At 38.4% G+C, this 22922-nt stretch overlaps 1 protein-coding gene across 3 annotated transcripts in view; it reads left to right on the forward strand.

The window, feature by feature from the left end:
* LOC149262116 (Copper amine oxidase family protein) overlaps window positions 1-22922 on the forward strand; it is a 118764-nt gene that overhangs the window by 71149 nt on the left and 24693 nt on the right. For all 3 annotated transcript variants that reach the window (XM_089423395.1, XM_089423381.1, XM_089423384.1), the window contains exons 9-11: window positions 18800-18985; window positions 19259-19399; window positions 20716-20984. In XM_089423395.1, the coding sequence (XP_089279521.1) occupies window positions 18800-18985; window positions 19259-19399; window positions 20716-20984 (596 nt within the window). The remainder of the gene's footprint in view (window positions 1-18799; window positions 18986-19258; window positions 19400-20715; window positions 20985-22922) is intronic.

The raw sequence follows: 22922 nt of genomic DNA on the forward strand, positions 1-22922 counted from the left end.
CTAAGTTGGCTATTCTCTCAGACCAGCAAATCAAGAAAACACAGTCTAGGTTTTGTGCAGGAAAGTAGGGTAAATTAACAACTACAAAACTTAGTAAAAGTGAATCTATAGTGAATCTGGTTTATTTACACTGGCAACAATATTTTGGCTGTGGACAGCCTTCGTTTATTGGACAGTCAGTCCAACTAGTGTGGATTTGAGAAATCTCATATTGCTGTTGATTAGATCATTTGTGCATGTCTACTGTGGTTGATTTGTGTATTATATGAAGAAATATTCGTTGTTGTATAAAGGAATAAATTTCTATTGCACTTCTATTGGAAACCGTAGATTGAATAAGAAGCCCCAGGACGAAAAATTACCCTAGCATATTACAGACTCAATTGGTATGGTTTTTTTACAATTGTGGATATGATGTGCATCCAAAATAAGACTTTCGATCCATGTCATGTCCAAAGCAATACTTTTAAGTGCTAAATTGAAAGAATGAACAATTTGTTGGAAAAGTAAACTATGTTCGGTCTTCAATAATGTGCTCGAGTCATTATGTAATGTACTTGTCAAAAGAATAAAGAAAATAATTTTTATTATTGTAACAATGACTTATTAAAGCATTGGTTTCATGCTTGGGTCATCATTATATTAGTCAAAGTCCCCATTGTGGACTCCTAGGATTAATATTGAGTTTATAGAGTTATTGTACATTCGAAGAGACACTTCTTGGGCTTTCAGATCATGTAAAAAGGTTTTGTATCAAGTCAAATATGAATTATGTGTCTTTCACATCATGTTGGCCTAAGGAAGATCAAGTCAGCGTAAGGATCCCCATTCGACCCATAAGAAGCCTATATATTGAAGGAGGTCGAAGTCATTTGGAGCACTCACTCTCAAGCAAGTTTGATATCTCAAGAAGAGCTGGTGAAGTGCGAAGTCTGTTGTCGGGAGGACGAAAGAAGTGCGAGTTTTGGGGAGTATCTAGAGAAAAAGAAAATCGAACTTTTGGTTCCTCTCTCTCTCTCTCTCTGTTTCGTGGTATGGATTGGGAGATCGAAGTCTCCTAAGATTTCGTTGTTGCCGTAAGCTGCATGTTGCTGGAAGCTGCTGCCTAGTCAAAGTTGCTGGAAGGGGTTGAAGATCTTGGAGGCTGACATGGTGTGGAGGGAAAGTTTGGTCTTAGTCTAGGGTAAAGAGTCTCAAAGAATACTATTGAAAGGAAGAATTATCTTGACTGGGTTTTCCCCTCGAGGGGGGTTTTGCCTTGGCATGTGCCTATTTCTTGTGTCTCTTCTTTTGTGATCTTCATGTATGTATAATTTCTTGATGAAAGATAAGATAATAAGAAAGTAAAAGAAGCCAACACACTCACAAGTAATTATCAAGAAAGGAGAATCAAACCCTAATATAATATCCTTGATTTTCCAAAATGGTATCGGAGCTAAGGTCAAGAGAAGTCAAAGATCACTTTGTTGGCATGGATTCTTCCTCTGGTGAACTACATAAGTTTGGGTTTCAACTCTGCTGGAAGATGGATCAAGAAGATCATCTACTACCTATTCAACAAAGTCAAGAGTCATGGATTCTTGGCTAGCTAATCTATCTATACATGTTTCTATTCATGCATGTATGTATATATCTATACATATGTTATTCTAAAATTTGGTACAGGCCTAAACCACATAGCAAGAGGTATAGAAAAATGTCATAGTGGTGAAATAAGAAGAAGATATTTTGTGTATAGTAGCCTCTAAAAGGAGTTTAGGAATTTGTCCTTAAGGGGGGATAGACTCCAATGCCACCATCGTTTTCATATTATGTCACCTTTGTAAATATTTCAATCTTATGTTTGGGATATTTAAGTTTTAGACACTAAACGAGTGAGTTAAGATAAACTTGATCTATTGTGTTTTTAGGTAAAATGTGTTTTTTTAGTGTACATTGTAATTAATCTAATCAGATGGTACCAATTATGTTTCACAAAAATTCATGTGATGGTTCATTTTCTCATTGACACTAATGTCTATATTGATCTGTGGCTTAGCACTCGACTGGTCAATGATTTCTATTTAAAGAGCATGGAGGGTCATTTGTTGATAATCTATTGTGAGAAGCTCACATGTAAGTTATTTTCCTTTATTTAATATATTGCCTCAAGTGGTAATTTTGGCTGGGGTTGTGAATTATTCCCTTATTGAGGCTTTTAACCACACATTATATTGGACACTCTTTATCTAAATACACATTAGAACAAGTTGATCTTAGTTATCTCTTGAGTGTCTAAAAATTATAACATCCCCCATTAAGAACAACTTGGCATAGGATTGGAAGATATACAAAGGTGACACAATAGGAGAAAAGAGGAAGCATTAGAGTCTAGTCTTTAGTTCCAACTTTCATATCTTGCAACTAGTGACAATGTAACACTTTTCATATAGAATTGTTTGGATTAAGGATTGATTGTCACCTTGCAAAATGTATAATGACAGGATGAAGAATCTCTAACTTTGGTTGGGTGAAGACTAATAGCCACCCATGATGTTGGAGGAATTTTGTAACATTGCAAGGAAGTCTAGAACAATTTTCCTTCAGATAACTACTTCCAATGGTACAATTTTTTAATTTCTTATTGCATTCAAATCATCAAGCAATTACACTTGAGAAAATTTCAACCATTAAGATCAATAAAGCAGTAGATCATAATGAAACAATAAAATGAGACACCAAATTTTCTTGGGACAAACCCCACAAGGGAGAAAACTTGATAATCCTTCCTTATGAGAGAATGTCTAAATCAACCAATTTGTACATCAGAATTCCAGTCAAAAGGTCAACCATTGACCACATTCAATGTCAAGTCAAATAGAGTCAAAGGAGAGAGAAAAAGTCACAGATCTGCTCACTCGTCAAAGTCTGATCAAGGGGGTCGAATCTTGGCTTGTAGCTATTGGTCAAAGGGCCTAAATTCAGTCATGCAATTCCATAGAGATGTTTGGTCAAACCACAGAGTTTGGCTTGTGGTTAAACCTCAGTCAATGCCTCAAAAATAGTTCCAAACTTTAGTCAACAGAAAGTCGAAGATGCTAGCAATATTTGGCCTCCAACTTCAGTCAATAGCGCGATCAAACAACAAAGAATAAAATGAAGCCAACGCTGGTCAACATAAGTCAAATTCGCTGGTCAATGCTGAGAAGACCATCTTCTTGTTCATCACACATGAGAGCATATCTCCTTGTAGAATAGGGTGAATGATGAGTTGATGTGATGATCTTATGAGTCGATTTTCCAATATATAATAGTATCATCAAGTGGGTTTTTGACCTTGGGTGGAATCCCCTCAAGTGGTGGAGTTGATTTGTCCAGTTGAGGTTGACGTGGACAAATAGAGATCAAATTAATTTCTCCTTTGAAAAGACCAACCGCAACCTCATTTTTACAACATTCCCTCTTAGCCAAGGAGGTACTTTTCATTCTCTCTATCAACTGTACAAATCTCATCACAAGGAAATGTTGATAGCATCAAGTTCATCCCACAAGGCAAAACCAATGGCATCGAGTTCAGAGCCCAACTGACCATGGGATCAATCAATATGTTAATTAGGTTAAACTCTCCAACAATATGAAATGGTTTCTCAGTCAAGCCCAATGACCAAAGAGAGAACTCAAAATCAGTCTTCCTGAGCAAGTTCACTTGGTCTCTCAGTCAAACACAATGACTCAAGGAAGAGAGCTCAAGTGCCATCTCCCTGACCATAAACAAAGGTCTCTCGGTCAATGACCTAAAGGAGGAATCCCTATCTCGATATTAAAAGCCAATCTCCCTGACCATATGGTCTCTTAGTCAAACATAATGACCCAAGGGAGAGAATCAAAGTTAGTGTCCCCAACCAAACTCACTTGTCTCTCGGTCAAACATAATGACCTATGGGAGCACTCCAAGCCTCAAAACCAACCTCCCCAACGACAATGGTTTCTCAGTCAAACTTAATGACCCATGGAAGTAACCAGAACAATCTTCCCAACCATAAATCATGGTTTCTCAGCCAAGCCCAAGGAAGATTCATGATGCTATATAATCAATGATCTCTCTCCAAGAGGAATTATCAGCCACACCAAGCTTCTCACAGAAGCTTCATCTTGGATAGTGGCTTGTCAAAACATTAACAACTTGCTCATAAATAGAAATGTATTTGATCCTCACAACTCTTCTTTGGACAATATCCTAGATATAGTGGCACTTGATCTCAATGTGCTTCGACCTATCATTAAAAAGCAAATTTTGAGAAAGCTTCACACAACTTTGATTGTCACAATATATCATGATCGATCGAACACCTGATCAAGAAAACCGACAAACAACTTTCGAAGCCAAACTACTTCACAACAGGCTGAACAATCAACTGTATACTTAGCTTTAACCATGCTAAGTGCAACAAAGGTCTGCATCATACTCATCCATGATATCCAAGCTAAAACAACATCAAGAAGTGCTCTTCTTGTCTTCAGAATATCCAACCCAATCAGAATCTGAAAGTCCATGCAACAAATGGGTCAACGAGCCAATCAATAGGATCAACCATGTCAGAATCAAAGTCTCGTAGCTTCTTCAATTTTGTTACCATGGGAGTGTCTATTGACTTGCAGTTCATCATGCTAAATTTCAGAAGGATTTCACCAATCTTTTGTCAAACTTCTAATCCAATGCATTAGACACAAATCCCTCATTTAAAAAATCAGCTCCATCTTAGATTGGACAAAGTGGTCCTCAGCTCCAGTCAGAAATCAAAATCACAGGCTCATCTTCAACAATGAATCAACATTGCTCTTTGTAGAACCACATAGCCATCAATTCATGGGTACCATGCACGAGGTGCTTGACTTCATAGTCTTCTCCCTCTTATTGAGGTAATCGTTCGCTTTTTACTTCTAGCAATCTTCATCTTGGGAGTCACAATTGACTTCTTTTCGGCATAGATCAAACAAGTTTCAATTTGGATGATCTGTCTACTCCCTTTGAGTCCAAAGCTCATCTAATACAATATCTCTCAACACGAGTCTTCTTGTCACAAGCTTTACTTGTTTCTTCCAATCTTTTCATATATAGCCACAACCTTGGAAACCTTCATTATGTTCCTGCAATCCTTATTAGGAAGCCATGGAAGAACAAATATAATCAAGCAAGATATGCAAAGACAAGAGACTAATAGTAAAAATAACAATAATAGTAATAATCAAGAAAGAGAGATATATAACACTTATCTTTTGAGTACATGTCGGCTCCTCCTTGATCCTAGCGTTGTTGCATCCAACTTGCAAATCAACCTCATCCACACCATCATCATGATGACATTCCTTCCTTGCAGGGACTAGGGTTTCTTCTATAAACGAAAGAAATTAATCCTAGGGTTTTGTCCTTAAACCATAGAGCTTTCTTATCCAAACTTTTGTTGCTTGGGGTTTACAAACCCTAGATCTTCAATTATTAGAATTAATGATGATCTTTGATCTAATCAAATCAAGAAACCCTTCTTTCACAAAATCATTGTAACAACAACAACATTTGGTTCTTAAAGACTTGCAATAAATTTCATCATCTAGGTCTTAGCCTTATACTCAAACATTCATGCAAACACTTAATATGTCTTCAATCATTTATGACTTTATCAAGAGAGACTTTGGTCTTCAAGGCTTGAAGAGGGACTTAGACAAGTGACATCTTCAGATTTAGTAGGCTTTTCAAAGAAGGTAAATAAGATGACCTTGCTTTCAATGATATATTGTGATCTTAAAGGACAACTTGACATCTTCTAGACCTTGTTCAATACTTGAGACTTCAAAGTAATGTCCTACCTTTATACAACCTTTCAACACATGCATAAGAGTCACACGATTCCTTCCATTTTAGTAATCATGTATTCTAGTTTAGGTATAATCTAGTCCCTCAATCCAAGTAGACTCTGCTCCAACAAGTTCTGCACTTATACCTTGAAGAGGTACTCGACCTCCATTTTCGTTATAGTCTTGTCCTAATCTGCTCCAACAAGTTCTGCACTTTAACCTTGAAGAGGCGCTCGTCCTCCTTTTTTGTTATAGTCTTGTCCTAATCTGCTCCAACGAGTTCTGCACATTAACCTTGAAGAGGCACTTGATCTCTTTTTTCGTTATAGTCTTGTCCTAACTCCTCCCAGAAAGGTATATGTAATAATATAAGGCAAATTGCAATCTTTGTAACTTCATCAAAATGTTCAATGCTTTGTGTCTTTCAACAACTATCTGATTTGAGAAGGTAACATATCTTCCCATGGAGTAATATAAGACATACCGACACATACCTTCGATGTAGATCATAATCATTGTAGATCATGTTAATTTTTGCAACTAGGGTCAAATTCCACATTGGACAACTCAGATGATCAAGATAATGTGCATTAAATTCCTCTTTTCGAGAGGACAAAAAACGACCTAAAGATCACCTAATTCGATTAAACAGAAATTAAGTTTTGAATTATTTTATTCATGCATACATTATGGAATGGGTCGGCCCTAACCACATGAGTAACTGCTTGGGTCAATCTTAACCCCAAGTTAACCCTCAGGAAAACCTATAAAAGGAAGCAACCTCAAGTTCATTTGATCACATTATCATCATCTTTCTATTCTTCTATTTTTGTTTTGGCTCGCATAGGTTCATCGGCAGAAGTTTGTATTGGGTCCGAAATTACAGGCGAAAGGTTTGCTCTAGGTTAGGGTTTTTTGGATCTCGGTCGCTGGCACAGATCTGAAGTTTTTTGTCCTCAGTTGCAGGCACAGAGTAGGCCAGAGAGCGACTTTGGCTCTTTGGTCGCTCAGAGACAGTTTAGTGAGACCGACTCTGGGTTCAGAGGCAGATTGGAAGGATTCGACCCCCAGTCCCTTGCATCAAGTAGACCTGAGAGCGACCCTGTCGTCACAGTCGCTTGCATAACTCAACAAGGGTGCGACTTTGGCACTCTGGTCACTCGCACAACTCGATAAGGGAGCGACTTTGGGTCTTTGCAGTTTGGTGCCATAGTCGTACGCACATAGACCTCCTGAGTGTGACTCTGTAGTTACAGTTGCTCGCACACTGTATTCTTGAGAGCGACCTAGAAGTGTCAATTGCTCACAAACAGTGTAGATGACGACCCAGTGCAGATCTAATGTTTTGACATCTTGACATCAACTGGCTTCAGTGATATGGTAGATTTGGGTTTCTCTGTTGTTATAACAGATCTGTAGATCTGGTTCATTGTTATTCGTTGCAAATCATATATATTGAGCTCATTGTACTCTTTGCTGAAATCCTTTTATGACGATCTACTAAAGAAGAAGATTTGAAAGGGTTTCCCCCTAGTGGGGGTTTTCCCTGGTCTTGGACCAATATGTTGTCTCTTATGGTTGTGCTGTTGTCTTTTCTATCACTGCATATATTGTTCTTTCCTCAGTTACATTTATGATTGATTATACTGCTAACAAATTGGATGCATTGTTAATGAAAAGATAAATTGGCTAAAGTAACTGATACAACATTGAACAATCTGAAGTTTTAACATGGTATCAGAGCTAAGGTGAATGTCAAGCCCAAGAGAAGACAAGCCTTGAAGCCCTCTTTGTCAAATTTCAGCTAAATTCTGGGGGATCAGTTTTGCTGCATAATGTCATGTATGTACCAGGATTAATGAAGAATCTGGAATCTGTGTCTGCATTGGAAGACAAAGGGATGAGGGTTGCCTTCATCAAAGGTAAAGTTCTAACTTGGCCTGCTAATTCACCTATGAGGGATGCCTTCACACTAGGATCGAGATTTGAAGGACTCTATAGGGCCACTAGAAGACCTCTCTTTGCATTGGTTCATAATACCAATCATTTGAGCGAATTATGGCACTGCAAACTAGCTCATCTTCACTATGATGCACTTCCTAAATTGAAGAAATTGGTCTTTGGTATTCCCGATGTTCAAACTCATCATGATGGAGTTTGCCTAGGTTGTGCAAGTGGAAAGAAAACAAGGGGACCATTTTCCCTGAGTAAGAAAAAGACTCGTGACATCCTTCATCTCATTCTTTCTGATATATGTGGTTTGATGCCTATACATTTTGTTGGTGGTCATCTCTACTACATCACTTTCATCATGATGGAGTTTGCCTAGGTTGTGCAAGTGGAAAGAAAACAAGGGACCATTTCCCTTGAGTAAGAAAAAGACTCGTGACATCCTTCATCTCATTCTTTCTGATATATGTGGTTTGATGCCTATACATTTTGTTGGTGGTCATCTCTACTACATCACTTTTATTGACGATTTCTCAAGAAAGACATGGATATATTATCTTAAGCACAAGTATGAAGCCTTTGAAACATTCAAGGAATTCAAAGCCTTGATCGAAAATCGATCAGGCAAGAGAATCAAAGTCTTTAGGTCCTATAATGGAGGAGAATAGATGTCAAAAGAATTCATAGTATTTTGTAAGAAAGATGGAATCAAGAAGGAAACAATTGTGCCAGATACTCCTGAATGGAATGGTCTAGCCGAAAGAAAGAACAGGTCTATTTTAGAAGCTTCTCGTGCTATGCTACATGATCAAAAGGTGCCAAAGTTCCTTTGGGCTGAAGCAACATCTACTGCTATATATGTTCAGAACAGGGTGCCTCATCAAGCATTAGAAAACAAGACTCCTGAAGAAATATTCACAGGCACTAAGCTTAATATCAACCATCTTCGTGTATTTGGATGCCCCATATATTTTCATGTACCACAAGGGAAAAGGAACAAACTGGAAGCTACTAGCAGAAAAGGTACGTTTGTAGGTTATTGTGAAAATTCTAAAGCATATAGAATTTATATTCTTGGTCAGGGGAAGGTCAAAATTAGTAGGGATGTAACATTTGATGAAGATGTAGCTCTTTGTAAAGCAAGAGATCTTCCTCCACCTCCTCCTCCCAAGGAAGAGAATGATGACTGGGATATTCTGGATGGTCCGTCTGCACCTGAGTCTGATATGGTTGATGATCCCATAGAGCCTATGGATCCATTAGATCCTCCTCCAAGTGGTCCTCCCTCCAAGAAGAGACTGATGTGGCCTTGTGATACTTTCACAGGATATTGAAAGAAATGTCCGCATTCGCAGATCATTCAGAGAAAGGAAACAACCATGCAGGTATCAAGTATATGTTGATGCAATGAGTACTATGATTGAAGCCAAATCATCCTCATTTGAAGAAGTTGTAAAAGAACAAGTTTGGAAGGATGCTATGGCTAAAGAATATGAATCAATTATGAAAAATGATGTATGGGACGTTGTACCTAGATCGAAAGGGAAGTCTCTCGTGACTTCAAAATGGCTATTTAAAATCAAACATGGAATTGATGGCATCATTGAGAAATATAAAGCAAGGTTCGTGGCTCGAGGCTTCTCTTAGAAAGAGGGAGAAGATTATGATGACATATTTTCTCTTGTAGCTCGATATACAACCATCTGTTCTATAGTTTCCCTTGCTGCAAGTCAGGGATGGACTCTTCATTAGATGGATGTAAAAACCGCATTTCTTCATGGCATGTTACAGGAAGAAGTATATGTTGAACAACCACAAGGATTCGAAGTGGAAGATTGAAGAACTCATGTTTGCAGGTTGAAGAAGGCATTGTACAGTTTGAAGCAAACTCCCCGAGCTTGCTTTGCACATATTGACAGTTACTTAGTAATGCTGGGATTCACAAGAAGCAATGCCGATCCCAACTTCTACTTCAAGGTTGTCTAAGGTATGCCATTGATTTTGGTTTTATATGTTGACAATCTATTTTTGACAGGTAGTGAGCCTCTGATGATTGAATGTGAGAGGAAGCTAGCCTTAGAGTTTGAGATGAAAGACCTTGGTTTCATGCATTACTTTTTGGGCCTTGAAGTGTGGCAAAAGTCTGGTGAGATATTCTTTTCACAAGGAAAAGCCATTGTGAAGTTGCTGGAAAGATTTGGAATGTCTGAATGTAAATCTATGGTCACTCCAATAGAAATGAACTTCAAGAAATTATGTGGAGATGTTGCAGGACCAAACTTAGAAATTCCATCTCAGTACAGACAACTGATTGGGGCTCTAATGTTCCTTGTGAACACCCGTCCAGACATATTCTATGCAGTAAACACTTTTAGTCAATTCATGATCGAGCCTCACCACACACATTGGATAGCTGCTAGACACATATTGAGATATTTACATGGGTCAATTACACTTGGCCTGAGATATTATGCAAGAAATGTTCGACTTCACGAATACATTGATGCTAATTGGGCCGAAAATGTTATCGAAAAAAAGAGTACATATGTACGCTGCTTTAGCCTTGGATCTGCCATGATATCCTGGATGAGCAGGAAACAAAAGTTTGTAGCTTTGAGAACAACGGAAGCAGAATACATTGTTGCTAGCATGGCTAATTGTGAAGCAGTCTGGTTGAAAAAGCTCTTTGGAGAGCTACTTGAGCAGGTCTTGGATACTACAGTAATATACTGTGACAAGTGTGAGATCCATTTGGCAGAAAATCCCGTGTTTCATGACAAGTCCAAGCATATTGAGATTCAATATCACTTCATTCGAGACATGATATAGAGAGGAGCTGTCAAGCTCCATCACATATCGACAAATGAACATATTGCTGACATTCTCACCAAGGCATTGCCTAAAGGAATGTTCTTGGTCTTCAGAGATCAACTTGGATTGATGGATGTGGCCCCTCCGGATAAGGGGCAACGCTGATCGAGAACACTGAGCCAACTCTGCGCCCCCTGTTTGAGCTCCTAGGGTGAGGAATTGAGGGAAAAGGGCTCCTAGGGTTGAGGGAATTCTTGACAATAGGGCATCCCCTACTTGTTATCCATATGGTTGAGGGTTTTACTCCCTTGTTTGGTCTTTGCAGAGTATACCCCAGTTGGCATCATACCCACAAGCAGGGGTTGTTGGGAATTTCACTCCTCGTTTGGCCAACGAGTTGAGGGTGTGATTGGGTGTACAACCCAAGACGATTATGATGCAGTTTTCCTACCACATGAATTCTAAGAGTCTATGATGGGAAGATCGGTAGGCAATAGGATTTCGGGTTGAGGGTAAAGCTCCCCGTTGAAATGTCAGGTTGAGGGTAAAGCTCCCCGATGAGATTCAAGGGTTGAGGGTTCACTCCCTTGTATGACGAGTTATCCTATTGCTAGATAAGGTGGAAGCTATTGCTCCTCAATTCTTCTTCTAGATCTGAGAAAGTTTCAACAGATAGAGTTGAGCAAAGACAATCTTGATAGGTTGATCAACTGACATATATTGAAAGGTGGAATTCTTCCTAGTTGAGAGGGAGTGTTAATTTTTGCAACTAAGGTCAAATTCTACATTGGACAACTCAGATGATCAAGATAATATGTGCATTAAATTCCTCTTTTCGAGAGGACCAAAAACGACCTAAAGATCACCTAATTTGGTTAAACAGAAATTAAGTTTTGAATTATTTTTATGATTGATTATACTGCTAACAAATTGGATGCATTGTTAATGAAAAGATAAATTGGGCTAAATTAATTGATACAACATTGAACAATCTGAAATTATAACAGAGCAACCCCTCTCCCTTAGATGATGCATATTGTAGCCATTATTCCAAATTCTTCTTTTATGATGATGCCTACAAAAAAATGACTTGCTCGTATATCTTCAGGCAAAACACATCTTTTGGATATTTTCTTCAAGGTGATGCTATCTTGATTCCTTACATCGATTATTGTAACAAATGGCTTCTTTAAAAGCTTGCACAGGGACGACATTCAAGCTGTGTAATAATTCAGGAAACCTTGCCTACAATCAATAAGAGATGGTATGACATAATTCTTGAAATGTCAAGTTTGTAATGTCCTGCATCTGAGCATCAGCCTTAAACATATATTTGTTAAGCCTAATAGCTATCAAGGTTTGAGATTGAGATCATATGTGACATCAATCCTTGATAATTTATTCAAGGATCCTTATAATCAGATTAAGGAGCAAATTGTGATTTGACCAAGCATTTGGTCATTTTCTCAAACTGAGTTAAAAAAGAAAGTAAACTCTTTTACTTCATCAAGATTTCAATGAGCCATACCTGTCATGCATCTTCACTTTGTGATTGAACCTTTTATTCCACAGTTTGCAGGGATCAATGCTTTCTTGTCACCAAACCATTCCAGAGAGAATTAATTTGACAAGACATCATAGAGGTGTTATCAATATGTTTTTAATATCTTGATCAAGGTCTGCTAGAAAAGTTTTGCAACAAGTTCTAAATTAGGCCCTTTAGGAGAGTTTAGATTACACAACAATATTACAGAGATCTTGCTTTGAACTTCTTTTAGGACTCTATCTCAACCACATAGGTAACTTGGACCTTATTTAGCAGTAAGTAAGATCCAACATAGAGATGACTCGGTTCTTAACTCAGAGGTAACTCAGACCTCACCTCAGAGATGATTTTGGACTATTTCATAGAGATATCAATCTCGGACTTCGACTGAGATAATAACTTGGGCTTCTATATGGAGATTATCACTCAAACTATCTCATATGTAAAGGCTCAGACTTTTTGGCTTCTTATTGCTCAAACATCTTCTATAAAAGGATGCAAATTCAGACCTCTTCACAAATAAGCTTAGACTTCTTCCACTCATAAATGTAATGGAATTCTCAAGGTTGTCGGTTCATTACAAATCTCCATAGCACTTGCTCAAATATATATAAAAAGAGCAATTTGCTCTTCATCACAAAGAATATGCTATAGAAAACTTGCTATTCATCACAGAATATCCCACAAAAAACTTGCTCTTCCTCACAGAGAATATGCTCCTCAGGGACTCGGATCTTGACACAAACTTACCATAGAGATAATTCGTTCGTGTATCCACTTTTTCTACCCTTGAGGTCATATTCCTCGATCTTCTTTCCAAATTTGAAGCCTTCTTTTCATCAAGACAAGTATGAGATTTGTTTTTTCTCTTCTTGTAGGGAAGACTCCTTGCCACAAGGGATCATTATGGTCATCAATCTTAATGAATGCAATGAATGATCTTAACCCTTTATCTAGACATTTGGCCTTAGTCTTAAGTTGAGGTTAGTCCTCGACCTTCTTCTTCATGGATATCTTTCATCAACAAAACAAGACTTTGATCCTTATACTGAGATTTGATTAGGTCTTCTAAAATTCATTTTTTTTTTATATTTGAGATTAGATTCACCTTCTTTCTATACAAGGTCAAAAACTTCGGATTCTCTTCATGATCTGGATAGACCTTGTTTAGGGCACTCATTACATGGTACTTGGAAGCATCTTCAATACTGCTCTTCAACCATGGCTTTGAGATCATGTTGATTTTTAGATGCAAGGAAGACTAGAACAATTTTCTTTCAGATAACTACTTCCAATGATACAATTTTTAACTTCTTAGTGCATTCAAATCATCAAGCAGTTACAGTTGATTTGTGTAGCTTGGGAGGTACTCCAAGCCCTAGGGTTCGGGGTTTGGAGGGCAAAGCACCCCAAGGGTCACTTGTGGGCATGGAACCCAAGGTATGGTTTTGCACCCATCAGGATTTGGGTCAAAATCATGATGAATTTAAGCATGAGAAAATTTGAGGTGATAGAGCTTGGCGCGTCGATTACAATGCTCCACAGATCGCTCAAATCAGAGCTCTAGAAACGAAGTTATGAATTTTTGAAGTTGTTAATTAATTATGGACAATCAGGTCATGTAGGCTTGGTCCAAGAGACATGTCTCTTCAAATGAATTCCTAGAGCCCTCTTTATGTGTATATATAGAGGTGAACTAGAGGACTTATTCCTCATCCATTTGTGCAAGAAACTCATGGAAGAGAGCTCGTTGGAGGTGAAGGAGAAGTCGACCAAGGGAGCTAGGGCAATTTTGTAGAGGCTGCAGGAGATAGGCTACTACAGTGAGGAGGATAAGGCTGCGTGGAGCCTTCTAGGACTTGTTTGTGGGGCTATTTCCTCTAGCAAGGAGGCCTAGTAACTTTAGGAGCTACGCAGGTCTGTTTGGGTTGCAAAGAGGTGAGGAGAAGACTATTTTGGGTTGGCTGTAAGTGAAAGCATGTTGCTTTGGTAGGCCGCATGCGTTACCAACCTAAAACAGGGGCAACGTGGGAGTTTTTGGGGCTGCAAAGTGCCCAGAACAATAGCCCACAATGAGACCATCTCTCCTTGCCTAGACTGCAACAATTTAAGGGCTGTTTTTGTGGGAATTTAAGGGTTGTTGTAGCGTGGACAAAGCCCTAACCAGGGATAGCAGGAACAACAGACTTGGAGAGCAGTGTTGGCGTGTGTTGGGTCACAATTTGTTGACTGGCTTAGATCAGATTATCTAGCAGCTTGTGGGAGCCAATTTGGAGGCTTGATTGGGTGATCGAGAGCCTCCATAGGTGCAAATCTTACAGCGAAGGATTGGGTGCCATTGATTTGGTGGAGGGCAGTGTGTTGGCTGCCCAAAGTAGCCCTAGACAAGCTATCTTGAAGCGATGAAGTGGTGCCGAAGTGCATCACCTTGATGGACAAAGGTGACTGCTAGCATGGCAGATTGGAGCTCGGGAATTAGGCCTATCCAGAGAGCAGATTGGATCAGCCCATGTACATGCTACATAAGTGACGTGCAACTATCTTGGAGTCTCGATGTGTTGTCCTTTGAAGGACTAAGGGGCAACTAGTGAGCAGTACGGAAGTGAAGGACCGACAGGACAAGATACGACATCGAGTCCGTGCAACATGTTTGTCATTGTATCTTGTATACCATAGACTATTGTATTATTCAAATTTGGTTTAATATAACAAAGATTGGGTTGTAAATTATTGTACAATATTTGTTAAAAATTGTGTATACTTTTGTACATGTGATTTACTGCTTTAAATTTTTCGATGTGCAAAGTAGTTCTGGTTGAGATTCTTGGTTTGGTAGCGTCAATGATTTTAAGATTCTAACCTAGACCCAAGATCGCAAAAATTCAACAGTTACAATTGAGAAAATTTCAACCGTTAAGATCGATAGAGCAATAGATCACAACGAGAAAATAAAATGAGACACCAAAATTTCGATGGGACAAAACCCCACATGGGAGAAAACTCGGTAATCTTTCCTTATGAGAGAATGTCCAAATCAACTAATTTGTACATCAGAGAATTCCAGTCATGATTCAATGTCAATTCAAACAGAGTCAAAGGAGAGAAAAAGTCACAGATTTGCTCACTAGTAAAATTTTGATCAAGGGGCTTGAATTTCGGCTTGTAGCTTCTGGTCAAAGGGCCAAAATTCAGTCCTACAATTCAACAGAGATGCTTGGTCAGACCACATTTGACATGCAGTCAAACCTCAGTCAATGCCTTAGAAACACCTCCAAACTTTGGTCAACATAAAGTCAAACATGCTACGAATATTTGGCCTCCAACTTCAGTCAATAGCTTGGTTAAAAAGCAGAGAGTAAAGCTAAGTCAACATTGGTCAACAAAAGTTAAATTCACTGGTCAACACAGAGAGTAAAGGTCTTCTTCTTTGCACATGTGAGCATATCTCCTTGTAGAACAGGTCAAATGATGAGTTGATGTGATGATCAAATGAGGAGTCAATTTGCCAATATATAATAGTCTCATCAAGTGGGCTTTTGACCTTGGGTCAAACTCCCTCAAGTGGTTGGGCCGACCTGTCTAGTTAAGGCCGACTTGGATAGCTAGAGATCAAATTAATTTCTCCTTTGAAAAGACCGACCACAGCGATAGTTTTCAAACATTTATAATCCTTAAATATTATAGAGTGTGGTGTGACATCGCTGGATTGCTTGATCTTTTCCTCATTATGTCATACCAACTTGATCTATAGTTGGGTTATAACACTAGACAGGATACATCCAAACATGTTAAGAAATGTCAATTTTATATCTTTTTTCAACAAATACACTTATCTTTGTAAAGATATCTCTACTGTTGGACAATAATATATAGTATAAATTAATGTGCCCTTTGCATCATCAGGGAGGCTTGCAAACAAACTTGTAATTTGAAATTTTCTCTATTACTGTAATAAATCACCTTGTTGGCTCCTAGGCCACTACCAGATTAACACAATACCCTGTTCCTTCTTAACTGCAACTTCTGTATTCACACATGCAAGTGATTACCCTATCATGTTTCTTTGCTAGCCTCAATCAGACTAATTAATAACTATAGTATAGGGCAAGTACTTGGTTGTTGCCCCCAGATTATGTCTACAAATGTTCTCAAAGCAAAAGAGATGTTAAATAGGTCTCAGATATGGACAATAATAACCATGCTTTTTTAATTCTCACAACATGTATGTTCCCTTAAATACTAAAGGGGGAATTTGAAGGTGAACTGCTAGATCAAGGGCCTCTTGTTGACCACTACCATATAAATGGGTGGTCATATTTCTACTCAACTACAACTAAGTTACTAACATATTAACATGTTACACATGCAAACCGTTATTGGATCATGGGCTCTTTGGTGGCTGATATCAGACTAAGGACTACTGAATGACAAGGTCTTCTCCGTGCCCAAATACCTCCCAGAACCGCTTCCAAACCCTGACTGATCCATACACCTTTAGTCTCAAACTTGCAAAAAGACTCTGCAGATGTGCTCAAATCATAAATTAGAGGCTACCAATGGATTTAGAACATCTAAAAACCCCTAAACAACCTCTTTCTGAGCTCAATTTGGATAAAAACTCAAAAAGTTATGAACTTCCAAGCTCTCTCATGAATTTCTCTATTAACCATCTTACATCTTCACCCTTCTGTCTATTGGTTCTACAAATCTCCCTCTAAAATCGCTAACGGAGCAACAGTTTTGCTACCCGCCATTGCATTTTGTTGGATGATTAATTTATCCTCAGACCCCTTAATCCGAAAATTTTGATCATATGGGGCCACGTGCCCAGGGGTTGGGGCTAACCGCCACGTGCTGGTCCCCAACTTAACTGGTACTTGGCTGCAGTAATCCCCATGAAACTCGGGGTTGGTGCCTATTTCCGTGCGCGCTATATGTTGGAGGGTGTGGTCATATAAGGGTCATGTGGCCTGGGGCTGACCCCCTTTCTGGACGCCTAGAGGTTGGCCCCTCCTTGTAGCCTCCGCCGTGGTTATAAGTTGGGGTCCGTAACTTGGGGCTGGGGTTGGGGTTGGGGCTAAGCCCTGGCCCTTGGTCTTGCCCCGTGGTTTTGTGGGCGCCAGGGCCAGAGGTGGGGCTTAAGCCCCGACCCAAAACCCAAACGAGTTTTGCACCAATGTTAAATAGAATATGGGAGCCATATGTGGTAAGAAACATGGTGCGGTGCGGCGGTAAGGCTCCTTGTTGTTTGGTCGGAGGTCTTGTGTTCGACCCTGGTGCGGTCCATTCGGCCCATAACAAATTTTAATGCATCCTTGGGAGGCCACATGGTAGCCATCCATTGGCCCGCGTGGCTTCCATCCATTGGACCACGAAACCACAACCACAACCACAACCACAACCAATCAAAACTCAGCGGGATTTGACCAATCCGGAGAGGACAAGTGGCAGCCTGCCATTGCCCACATTGTACAGTCAACCTGTCCAGTCATTTCACCTAGTCAGCGTACCTGCAAAATTTTTGCGTGTTTGAGAAAACAATCAGAACGTGATATCGGGAGCATATGATATTGGTTTTGAGCGATTCAAGTTGCGTTGGATTTAGATTGGCGAGCTCTTTGATTTGCCGTTGGTGTCAAGAAGTTCTGGGCACTTTCATTTTTGAGTTTAAAATTGATCACCTGATCACCTGTTCCCACGGGGTTGAGTCTACAAATGCTTTTCAAGCAATGTAGGTGTTGGGAAGCTTGCAGGCACAGACATCTATAACCATGTTCTTCTCACAACATGGGTGCTCCCCTCAATGCTAATGTGCAAATATGAAGACCAAGGCCTTCTTGTTGGTCTAGTTTAAATGGGAGGCCACATCTCTACACAACATTTGTAACTTGTCTATTAGGACATGCATTCTTTTATTGGATCATAGACTTTTTGCTAGATTGTTGACTCTAGGTCACGTTTACAAAGTATGTGAAGGCAAAAGAGGTATTAGGAAGGTCTCATGTGGTGTAGATGATAATAGCTGTGATCTTCTCTCAGCATGTATGCTCTGCTAAATGCCAAAGGGTATATCTGAATATGAGGAACATATTCCCCTTTACTGTTAATAATATCAGCAGGTACCATGGGCTAGGTGGTCTTGGGGATGGAAGAGTTGAGACATCTGCCATGACAATTCAAACATGCTTGACTGCAGTAGAGGTGGCAATTATTTCCATCAATTGGAGTCATCCCAAGGTGAGGCATGGATTATGAAGCTATTTTCTAATCAGTTCAATGAGGATTGGCAAGCATACTCTCTCACAAGTGTTGCAAATGAATTAATTAACTGATCTGCACTTGTTACCTGGGATGTTTTAACTTTTACTTATATGTAATTGCTAGCTACCACATTATTTACCATATAAAAGTTTTGAAGTTTATTTTGAACCTGGTGGATCAATGTCAATTCAAATTTAAAACCCATCATTGACCTTGTGTGATGCTAGATGCTTGATGTAACTGCCCAATATGGCTTAAGTGACTGCGCAATCTTTGCTTAAGTGGAGAAGGAAAATTGGAGAATCTAACTTCTAACAAAATGAAATGATATTCTTTGATTATAAATCTTTTAGAACTTGTTATAATTTTTGATAGTAATTTACTAATTTGTGAATGCAGGATGGTAAAATTGAAGCTGAAGTCAAGCTTACAGGGATTCTCAGTTTAGGTGCTCTACAACATGGAGAGTCAAGGAAGTATGGTACAATGATTGCTCCTGGGTTATATGCACCTGTGCACCAACATTTTTTTGTTGCTCGAATGGATATGGCTGTAGATTGCAAGCCTGGTGAACCAGTGAACCAGGTGGGATGCTCTCTGTGCATTGAATTTAGTTTAATTCTATTAAAGGACAGTAGGGTTTTATTTATGGCATTCACTTCAGAGAAATTACAGTGCAGTCTCCAATATATATTATCATCTAAAACCTTTTGTGTTTTTTTGAGTTTGTGTTTGACATGATAATTACTTTATTACATTTAGTCAATTTCTTAAAAAATTGTTTTCCATGATGTTGGATGGTGAATTGTTTTATTCAACTTTGCGAGATTTCTTAATTTATTTGAAGAGTTACTATAGGTTGTGGAGTTAAATGTGAAAGTTGAAGAACCTGGACCCAATAATATTCATAGCAATGCATTTTATGCTGAGGAACAACTGCTACGAACTGAATCGCAAGCTCAGCGTGACTGTAATCCACTGTCTGCTCGGCACTGGATTGTGAGTTCTCATTTTTCCTTTTTTCTCTGTAGAATCCAATCTATTTTGTTGAAATAGCATTTAGCATTTGCAGGATATATGCTAACTAAAGTCTTTAATCCCTTTTGCTGGAACTGCTGTTGCAGAACATCCACTGATATAATATTTGTAGTAATGTCAATAATTATGCAATTACGTTTCTTGGAGTAACTGAAGATCAAATAATTATGTATAGTCTCTCCTATAGGATGCTATAAATTTTTCTTTGAAGTTTCCTAAATACTGGAATTGATCTGCAATTGACATAATCATTCTTTGAGCTTTTATTTTCATGTGAAAATTTTGATTATTGTTGATGACCCGTCTCACGTAATCTTTCCTTGTGTGAACTTAATCATTAGCACTTGCAAAATGCTATCTATATGCAAGATCATTTGGCATTTGCAGAATATATGCTAAATGAAGTCTTAATTCCCTTTTGCTGCAACTGCTGTTGCAGAACATTCACTGATTTAATATTTTTGTATAATGTCAATAATTACACAGTTACATTTCTTGGAGTAAGTAAAGATGAAATAATTATGTATTGTCTCTTTTATAGGATGCAATAAATTTTTCTTTGAAGTTTCCTAAATACTGGAATTGATCTGCAATTGACATAATGACTCTTTGAGGCTTCATTTTCATGTGAAACATATATTACTGATGATGACCTTTCTCATTTAATCTCTCTTTGTACAAACTTAATATTAATTAACACTTTCTCAGTGCTATCTATGGTCTAATTTTATCTGTCTGTATGCTTTGTATTGCATGGACAGCTGTGTTATTGGTCCCTGCTAACAAGGAGTTAGTATGATGGAGGACTACATCATACATGATACATTTTGATCATTTGGTCCTATGTCTCTGTTTCTTTTGAGCTTAGATCAGGAATAGAGACATGCAAGATGAAAGCATCCATGTCATAGCCCATTGAATACGAGGCTTATTTTGATGGGACTTCTGCATAAACGCATTTGTGGTATTTTTTAATAGTAGAATATCTTCTAATTTGTTTGCAGTTTATGGATCTAATAATTAACATGTAAGCTTTAGAATTATTGACTTCAGATATTCTACATGAAACCATCTTGTCAGGGATTTCTAGAAATATATATATATATTTTTTTGTGCATTGTATGAGATTGATATTATATAATGTGTGATTGTGGAAGTGCCAGTTGCAGGTATTCTGTCAATTCCACTTTTAGGGCTATTAAATTTGTTACAACTGTAAGATGAATTTATATTTTGTTAATAGAAAATAGCTAATTGTTTAGTATTATCATTTACAGGTCCGGAATACAAGGACTGTAAACAGAACAGGGCAGTTAACAGGCTACAAACTAGTCCCAGGCTCAAATTGCTTGCCGTTGGCAGGGTCTGAAGCTAAGTTTCTTAGGCGAGCTGCCTTCTTACAGCATAACCTTTGGGTAACTCAATATCATAAAGATGAACAATATCCAGGAGGTGAATTTCCTAATCAAAATCCTCGTGTTGGAGAAGGATTGCCTACTTGGGTGAAGCAAAATCGAAACCTTGAGGAGGCTGATATCGTTCTATGGTTAGTCATTGTTCCCATCCTTCACATCTTTATCATGATGAGATACTTTTATATTCTGCGGTTGTGTTTTATGTTCGACTTTTGGTTTCACAATCTTAATTTTTTGAACAAGTTTCTTGGCCATATCTCCTGGCATCATACTGATGTGAGGTGAGGTTTCCTTTGGTTACCTTCTGGAGTTTTTGAAGTTTATTGACCATTATTGTGCCAGCTTCCTGCGTGCATAATTACTAAGTTGTATTCTTTATAAGAACATTTTTTTGGCAAATTCAAAATGCAGTAGATTGGGCCTTTGGAATGCATTTGCATTAAATGGATGTGCTTTAAAATAGTTTTTTATTGAGATGATTCATCTTTTACATAAGAGTGATCTGTAACGTTTGCACAGCAGTTTGTTTATTTTCTAGTCAAAAGGCGTGTAACACTGTTGGTTTTGAATTTTGGAGCCACATAACAGTGGAGAAGACACTGATTTGCTTTTCTGATATTTTGAGATTGTCAATATGTTATATATAGCTCAATGGAGATCTAGTATCTTTTCTTTTCAGATTGTGTGAACTTGTCATGTATGGTTTAGTAATGCTTTCTGATGTTTTCCAGTGGGAAGGAATGATTGGGGATGGAGGCTTCCTTTCTCTCATCTATATATAAGAAGCGCCATAAATAGTAATTGTGCCAAGAGGCGCTCTCCAACCCGGTATGATAGAGTTGATATAATGTTTTAACATTTTGAATCATTCAAAATAAAACAAAATAAAATAAAATTAAAAATAAATAAATAAAAAACATAAAATTCTTCAGCCCATGGTTTTTCCTATGGTAGTCTTAACCCATGGTTTTTTCCATGGTATTCTTAACCCATGGTTTTTTCTCATGGTATTCTTCTCTAGTGTGGCCTATTTAAAAGCTAATAATTAAACCATCCTAGATCCATCTTAAATGTGGATCTACCAAGCGCTGAGAGGGATCAAATCTCTCTTGAGGTGCAAACCTCTTTTAGAGTGAAACGAGATTTGATCCGTCTCAACACTTGGTAGATCCAGAGTTAAGATGGATCTAGGCTAGTCTGATGTTAGTGAGGTGAGAAGCAATGCTGCAAATATTTATTATTTTGTCAATAAATATTGTATCATTGAGGGTCTGAAAGAAAATGATTGATTCCTTTGTGTCTTTATAAAAGAAGCATCATAAATATTAATTTGGAGTCAATGTAATATCAGGAGGAACATATCGACGAACTTGAAAAAATATGAAATATACATTTGTGACAATCCCAATTGCTTAACCTCATTTTGCAATGTAAATATTTTTCATAAAGTAATTATGGGTTGAGTTATGGGATGCAGATTCTAGGCACTGGGGAGGCTGGTTGTCTCGGATGGTGTAATTTCCTTGAGGCTGGGAAATCTAAATTGTTGGGTCAACCATTGAAGGCTGGTTGTTGACTGCCTTAATAGATTGGGTCTTCAACTTAATGAGACTGCAAGAAGGCACTCCAAAACCATACTCTCTTGGAAAATAATGAAAGCAAGAAAGAACACAACAACAAATGAAGTTGACCTGTGCTATTAAGGCGCTATGCCCAGAGCACGCAAGGAGGGAATGGGTTGTTGAATCACATTAACCAACTGATCACAAAGGAAGACTTGGCTTGCTTGTCAATGGATGACAAGATTTGTTGGCAGTGTTGTCTATCAGAGGCTATGTAGAGGAGAAGCTGACTCGAACAGTCAAAGGAACCCCTTTGGACGAAAACAGGGAGAAAACAAGCAGGAGACAATCGAACAAAGAGGGAGCACACACTCAGGAGTGTCATGGACCAAATGAACATTGGAACATAGAGAAAAGGATTGGGGAAAAGAAGAAGGCAGTGAGTAAGAGCAACATCATGTTGGCAGGAGAAGCCAAGGACGAAATCACTTCTAGCTGGGGAAGAAA

This window comes from Pinus tabuliformis, chromosome 6 (assembly GCF_031772625.1).
Source record: "Pinus tabuliformis cultivar Carrire ecotype Pingquan chromosome 6, CPIR1, whole genome shotgun sequence".
NCBI classification, from domain to species: domain Eukaryota; kingdom Viridiplantae; phylum Streptophyta; class Pinopsida; order Pinales; family Pinaceae; genus Pinus; species Pinus tabuliformis.